The sequence below is a fragment of the Panthera uncia genome (genome assembly GCF_023721935.1).
Source record: "Panthera uncia isolate 11264 chromosome B3 unlocalized genomic scaffold, Puncia_PCG_1.0 HiC_scaffold_1, whole genome shotgun sequence".
Classification (NCBI taxonomy): Eukaryota; Metazoa; Chordata; class Mammalia; order Carnivora; family Felidae; genus Panthera; species Panthera uncia.
Window position 1 is genome coordinate 75,371,584 of NW_026057582.1, and position 8,351 is coordinate 75,379,934.

The window sequence follows — 8,351 nt, forward strand, 5'->3', positions numbered from 1 at the left end:
AGGTCAGAAGGAGTTGCAGAAACGAGGATGGGCATGATACACAGTATCAAATCCTGCGGTAAGATCAAGGTAAATAATGATTGAAAAGAAAGTGTTATGTGACATATCCAGGATCCAAAGCTTCTTCCTAACAAGGAAGAGACCTGTGGACACTAATTTTAGCTTATGAATGAAAATTAGTTTGGACCAGCTTGCCAATGAAGAGTTGGAGAGGAAAAAAATTAGAAAAGAACACAAGATATAAAGATTTGACTTTTTCAAAAGAGAGTTCACTATGCTAATAAGTCATAATGCTTAATGTTCTCTTAGTTACAGGTCAAGGAAAATTTAAAGAGGAAGAAAATTAATTGATGGGTCTTGCATAAGACCCAGGATATAATTGAAGGGGCCGTCCTTGAATGTCATACTACCATGGTTTAGATCAGGAATTCTGGTATCCTGCAAGCATAGATACAAATTCTGGCTCTGACAATTAATCCTTCTGGGACTCAGTTTCTACACTAGTAAAATGAATCTAATAAAACATTGATTATATTATAGAATTTTATAAAGTTACAATGATGTACTGAGTACAGTGGCTTGCATGGAGGAATCACTTAATATGTTTTATCTGTTAATATTATCTTTGCTTAACAAACATTTCCTTACTTACTAACGGTATTTTTTCTCTCATACCCAATATTTTATTTGACATAGAGGTCCATGCATGCACCATGAAAATAATGTGTCTTGAACAAAGCATTTCAATTTGGACACCTGACTTGCATGATAAATTGTACAAAAAAAAACCCCACATATGAGGTGAAGCAAGGTGAAACTTATTCAACAGTTTCAGCTTGATGATCTCTATTTGAACAGTGAGGTAAAATATCTAGCTGACAAGAATTTGCTAGTATGAAAGCAATGTGAAGGTGACAGAAATGTTTGAGATTTTTCGGTTGTGGAAATACCTAGTTAAGTGGTCAGGGGAAATGTCTTGAAATCTCTAACAGGAAAACAAAATGCCTGATAATGGAATAAGAAGGGAAAAATAGTAATTCTGTTTTCTTTGTATTTCTTTTCCAATTAAATTATTTCTAACTCTAGGATATGAATAAACTAGTAGGATAAATAGGAAACTACATTTGTACCACTGATTCTCACTTTTCTTCATGTTTTATCCTCAGGCGATTTGAAATCACCTCTTCTGTCCAAGTCAATGAATGGACTAAATGAATCTGTTGTTTCTGAGTTTATGTTGTTGGGACTCGCTAGTTCTTGGGAAACTAAAGTTTTTCTCATGTTGATATTTTCCTTGATTTATTTGGGGATCATCCTGGGAAATCTTTTCATTTTCTTTTTGGTAATTTTTGATTCTCATTTACATTCTCCTATGTACTTCCTGCTGGCCAACCTATCCCTCATTGATGTGGGGCTTTCCTCTACCACAGTTCCAAAGATGATTACAGACTTTCTAAATGAGTATAAGATAATTTCTTTCCAAAGTTGTATGACACAGATATGCTTCATCCACATCATGGGAGGAGTGGAGATGGTGTTACTCATCTCCATGGCATTTGACAGGTACACAGCAATCTGTAATCCTCTTCACTACTTGAACATCATGAACCCTAAAATATGTGTTTCTTTTGTAATTGCTGGCTGGGTCATTGGGGTGATCCATGCTATGTCCCAGTTTGCTTTCATTATAAACTTGCCCTTTTGCGGTCCTAATAAAGTAGACAGCTTTTACTGTGACTTTCCCAGGATCATAAAACTTGCATGCACAGATGGAGCCAAGTTTGAGTTTATTATTGCTGCCAACAGTGGCTTCATGAGCATGGGCACCTTCTTCCTGCTAATCCTTTCCTATATCTTCATTTTGGTCACTGTCTGGAAACGTTCTTCAGGAGACTTATCCAAAGCATTTGTCACTCTGTCAGCTCACATCACTGTGGTGGTTCTATTTTTCACTCCATGCATGTTTCTCTATGTATGGCCTTTCCCCACATCATCAATTGATAAATACCTATTCATTGTTGACTTTGCTATCACCCCTGTCTTGAATCCTGCCATCTATACATTACGGAACAAAGACATAAAGATATCAATAAAAAGATTGAGCAAATGGGGACATTATGTCAAATTCTGCTGACTCAATCTGGCTTTGGAGCTCTAAAACTATACATCCATCAACCTATTGGATATTTTCACTTAGGTTTCTGATACTTGCCACATCTGGAGCTGGACATAACAGCTATGTCACTGAATAGATTTCTACTACTTCTGTAAAGCATTTACTCATCACCCTTACTACCATGGGAATTGTGAATCCACTATGATATGGGTTATTTTATCAGACAGCATTACTATCTACTAAATATTTATAATTGAAATTATGATCATTTTTACAATAGAAAGATATAATTACATCTCTTCTGCTTCCCACAGGTTTGCAAATGAACTGCCAACTAGCTCTGGAGAATGTTAGGAATCATTATATCAAATATATGTGAGACTAGTAATTCTATGTAGTTTACTCAGTTTGTACTCCTTGAGAAGATCCAAAGTCAAAATTTGATTATAATTTATTTGAAAGCTGATTTTTGGAAACAACATCATTAATGAATTGGAAAGTGAGACGGAGACATGAAGGATGTTTATGTTGATAAATGTAATGGATTCGAGCCTATCATGGTCCTGTGGGGGACTCTATAAACTGTGGCTTAGAAATGTCCTAATTTAAGGTAAAGGAAGCTAGAGTACTTTTTAATTTTCATAGAGTGCATTAACTTCTTGGTATGTCCACTCTTCCCCATATATAATACTGTGCATTATAGGAATATGTCAGGTAGACTTTCAGATGCTGGCAGTAGAGAACCACCTCCATGTTTGGTAACAAATGCCAAGGTATATCCCACTTTTCAAAGATACTTGATCTGTACTAAACATCACTTCATCCTGCTATAGATTTTTAAAGCAGCAACTGGATAAGATAATTCTGGGTTGAAAAATCACTATTTTAAAAGTCATTATGGATTTTCACTCAGCTCATGCTTATTGACCTCATGTTATTTGGTCTCTACTAAGGCCTAGCAACTAGCCAGAAATGTTTGTTTTCTTTTTTTTTTTCTTTCTTTCTTTCTTTCTTTCCTTTCCTTTTCTTTTTCTTTATTTATTTTCCTTTCTTTTTTGTTTTTAAATTATTTTATTGAATTATAGTTAATATACAGTGTTATATTAGTTTCAGGTGTATAATACGATTGAACATTTCTGTGCATTACTCAGTGCTTATCACTACAAAGTAGCTACCATCTGTCAGCAAATAATATTATTACCATCTTATTTACTATATTCCTGATGCCGTGCTTTTCATTTCTGTGACTTATTTATTTTATAACTGAGTTTGTACCTCTTAATCCTCTTTATTTATTTCACCTATCCTCCCATCAACCTCCCCTCTGGCAACTATCACTTTATACTCTGTATTTAAGAGGTTTTTTTTTTAATCTCTCTTTTTTTCTTTGCTCATTTATTTCTTAAATTCCACATATGATGAAATCAGATGTTTTTCCTTCTGTGACTTATTTAATCTAGCATTGTACTCTCTAGGTCCATCCATGTTGTTGCAAATGGGAACATCTTATTCCTTTTATGACTGATTAATATTCCATTGTGTATATATACCATATATTTATCCATTCATCTATTGATGGACATGGGTTGCTTCCATATCTTGGCTATTATAAATAATGTAACAAGAAAAGGGGAGCATGTATATTTTCAAATTAGTGTTGCATAAATGTTTTCTTATTATAAGAAAGCTAAAGAGGACGGAAGAATATTTTAAATCATAAAGATCTGTACTAAGATCACCCATACGGGCTAACAAATTCTCCATGTAGTACCCATATGTGACTCAGTAACTTCAAATATCACTGTTTCTACCCTAGACCACTGGTCTCCTAGAAATTATCCCAAAGGGACAGGTCCATGAATTGGGGGAAAATATATTTCCCACTCTCTGGCATACATGTGACTTACAAAAGTGTCTATAACTTTGCCACTTCCTTCTCATCTGGTCCAACAGCATTATATCATTACTGTAATGGACGTGGATTATGTTCTCTGGAATAGAAAACTAGAGAGTTGATAAAGCCCTCAGACAGAATAGTGAATGTATGTTGCTGTATCTGCCAGAAGAAAAAAATGCTTCTGAAAATTTTTGCTAATAACCCCCCCCCCCAGGGAAGACAGTAGAGTAGGAGGACCCTAAACTCACCTTGTCCCATGGATACAATTAGATAACACTTACATAAGAGTAAACAACTCAGAAAAGGACCCAAAGACTGGCCAAACATATTTTACAACTGAAGGTAGAGAGAGGCCATGTTGAAGAGGTTAGGAAGGGTGAAGACTCAGTGGGAACCTAAACCCTCAGATTTGACCACTAGAGTGAAGGAACTGGGAGTGTGAGAGGAGCAAGAAACAGACTACTTATACCAGGGAGCCTACAAAAAGAAGAGAAATCCCCATACCCTATGACTTTGAAAATCAAAGGGACCAGATTTCATGAGTGCTTACAACCTACAGGACTTAGAACCTGGAACTTTAAAAATCAGCACACTCTGCTCTGAGAGAGCCCAGAGGGTGCTAAGAATCTGACCCACTGACCTTAAAGGGACAGCACAGAGAATAGCTCACAGAGATACAGCTTGGAAGCAACAGTTTAAAAAAGTTGCCTGGAGTTTATGGGAGGAAGAGTCGGTTACTAATCTCACAGTTCTCTGAGGGACTTCTTTAGGAATAAAGGAGATGGTAGGTGCCATTTCCGTCCTCCTCCCCCTCATCATAAATACGTAGCCACCTGTGGGAACCAGCACTACTCCAGCACTCACTACCTAACTTGCTTACAGTACGCCCCACCCTCTTGAGCCAGGCCTGTCTTAGTACCAATGCTGTGGACTCCCTCCCCCAGAAGATGTGTACAAACTTTGCCAACACTGCACCTCTCTGCCTCCCATGTAAGATGCCCACACCTTGTTAAAACTGCACTTCCAGCCTGCACGTGCTTTACTGAATTACCGAATAGCTTGGCTGGCCCAGTCTCTACAGCAGCCTCCTCCATATTGGAGGAGGAACTGCACACACAGTTTACAGCATCATGCTCCCACCCTGCCAGCCAGTCTCTGCAGCAGGTGTGTGTTCGCTGTGGAGGAGGGCCAGCATCACTTAGTTAAAAGTTTTAAGTTCAGGGGTGCCTGGGTGGCTCAGTCGGTTGAGTGTCGGACTTTGGCTCAGGTCATGATCTCGCGTCTGTGAGTTTGAGCCCCGCGTCTGGCTCTGTGCTAACAGCTCAAAGCCTGGAACCTCCTTCACATTCTGTGTCTCCCTCTCTCTCTGCCCTTCCCCCACTCATGCTCGCTCTCTCTCTCTTTCTCTCTCTCTCTCTTTCTCTCTCTCTCTGTGTCAAAAATAAACATTAAAAAAAAGTTTAAGTTCAATACACTACTTTCATGGGCAAGAGATGAAGGTGACTTTCCCAATACACAGAAACAGATACAGAGTGTCGGACAAAATGAAAAGTCAAAGGAAAAAGTCACAAATGAAAAGTAGGACAAAACCACAGCAAAAGACCTAAATTAAACAGATATAATTAACATGCCTGATAGAGCATTTGAGGTAATGATCATAAGGATAATCAATCGACTTGAGAAGTGAGTGAAGGATATCAGTGAGACCCTTAAGAGATAGAAAATGTGAAAAAGAACCAATTAGAGATGAGGAACACGATAAATGACATTTAAAATACACTTGATAGAGGGGCGCCTGGGTGGCTCAGTCGGTTAAGCGGCCGACTTCGGCTCAGGTCATGATCTCGAGGTCCGTGAGTTCGAGCACCGCTTCGGGCTCTGTGCTGACAGCTCAGAGCCTGGAGCCTGTTTCAGATTCTGTGTCTCCCTCTCTCTGACCCTCCCCCGTTCATGCTCTGTCTCTCTCTGTCTCAAAAATAAATAAACGTTAAAAAAAAAAATTTAAAATACACTTGATAGAAAAAATAGCAGATTGGAAGAAGTGGAAGAATTAATTAATAACTAGAACAGAGTAATGAAAAGTAATCAAACTGAACAAATGATAGAAAAAATTATGCAAAACTAAAATAGACTTAGGGAACACAGTGACTCCATCAAGTGTAATAACATTTGCATTATAGGGAATTCCAGAAGAAGAGAAAGAAAAGGGGGCTAAAAATTTATTTGAAGAAATCATAGTTGAGAAGTTCCCTAATCTGGGGAAGGAAATAGATATCCAGATCCAGTAGACACGCAGAACCCCCAACAAAATTAACCCAAGGAATTCCATATAAAGACACATAGTAATCAAAATAGCAAAAATGTGATAAAGAAAAAAAATTTAAAGCAGAAAAAAAAAGACAGTTCCATGTACAAGGGAAACCCCATAAGAGTTATCAGCTGATTTCTCAGCAAAAACTTGACAGGGTAAAAGGGGTGGGCAGGATAGATACAAAAGGCTGAAAGGAAAACTTCTACTGACAAGAATACTCTTTCCAGCAAGGCTATCATACAGAATAGAAGGAGAGGTAAAAAGTTTCTCAGAGAAACAAAATCTGCAAGAGCTCATGACCACTAAAACAGCCCTATAAGAAATATTAAAGGGGACTCTTTGGGTGGAAAATAAAAGACCATAAGTGAGAGTGTAAAAAGTAGAAAACAGTAAAAATAAGTATATCTGTAAAAATCAGTCAAAGGATTCACAAAATAAAGGATGTAACAGATGACACCATATATCTAAATGTGGGGGGGAGAGAAGTAAAGAACAGGTTCAAACTTAAGCAACTATCAACTTAATGTAGATTGATATATGCAGATGTTGTATACAAACCTAATGAAAACCACAAATCAAAAACAACTATGAGATATGCAAAGAATTTTTAAAAAAGGAATCCAAGGATATCACTAAAGAAAACCAGAAAACTATGAAAGAAAGCAAGATAAGAAAGGATTAGAGCAAAACTACAAAAACAACCACGAAACAAGTAACAAAATGGCAATAAATATATATCTATCAATAATTACTTTGAAGGCAAATGGACTAAATGCTCCAATCAAAAGACACAAAGTGACAGAGTAAATAAAACAGTAGGACTCACCTATATGCTGCCTATAAGAGACTCATTTCAGATGTAATGATACCTGCAGATTGAAAGCAAGGGGATGGAGAAACTTTCATCATGCAAATGGATGTCCAAAGAAAGCCAGAATAGCATACTTACATTGGATGAAACAGAACTTTAAACAAAGACTGTAATAAGATATAGATAGATAGATAGATAGATAAAAGGACACTATGTATTAATAAAGGGGACAATCCAACAAGAAGATATAACAATTGTAAATATGTATACACCCCACATAGGAGGACCCAAATACATAAAACAGTTAATAACAAGCATATAGGAACTAATCAATAATACAACAATATTAGGGGGCTTTAACACCCCACTTACATTGATGTCCAGATCAACCAAACAGAAAATCAACAAGAAACAGTGGCTTTAAATAACATACATGATCAGATAGGTTTAACAGATATATTCAAAACATTCCATTCTAAAACAGCAGAATACACATTCTTTTCAAGTGCACACAGAATATTCTCTAGACTAGATCATATATTAGTACATAAAACAAGCATCAGCAAACTCAAAATGATCAAAGTCATACCATGCACCTCTTCTGACCACCATGCTAGGAAACCACAAAAAAAAAAAAAAAGTCTGGAAAGAGCACAAATACATGAAGGTTAAATAACATAATACTAAACCATGAAAGGGCCAACCAAGAAATCAATGAATAAAACATTGGTTTCAGCTCAAGTCATGATCTCATCAAGCCCTACTTCAGGCTCTGTACTGACAGCATGGAGCCTGTTTAGGATTCTCTCTCCCTCTCTGCCCCTCCTCCACTTACTCTCTTCTCTCCCTCTCTCAAAATAAATAAACTTAAAAAAAAAAGAAAGAAAGAAAACCCACAGTTAATATCATACTCAATGGGGAAAAACTGAGAGCTTATCCCCTAAGGTCAGGAACAAAACAAAGATGTCCACTTTTATTCAACATAGTACTGGAAGTCCTAGGCACAGCAATCAGACAGCAAAATGAAATAAAGGCATTCAAACTGGTAAGGGAAAAATAAAACTTTCACTATTTGCATATGAATTATAGTATATATAGAAAATCTGAAAGGCTCCACCAAAAATCTGCTAGAACTGATCAACTCAAAAAGTCCCAGGCTAAAAAATCAATGTGCAGATATCTGTTGCATTACCATATACCAATAATGAACAAGCAG

The 8,351-nt window shown here is 36.9% G+C and overlaps 1 protein-coding gene across 1 annotated transcript; it reads left to right on the forward strand.

The window, feature by feature from the left end:
- Nucleotides 1-1,183: 1,183 nt before the first annotated feature.
- LOC125909789 (olfactory receptor 4F15-like) lies at nt 1,184-2,134 on the forward strand. Its single transcript, XM_049613254.1, has one exon. The coding sequence runs from the start codon at nt 1,199-1,201 to the stop codon at nt 2,132-2,134; it is 936 nt and encodes a 311-aa protein (XP_049469211.1). The 5' UTR covers nt 1,184-1,198.
- The last annotated feature ends 6,217 nt before the right edge of the window (nt 2,135-8,351 follow it).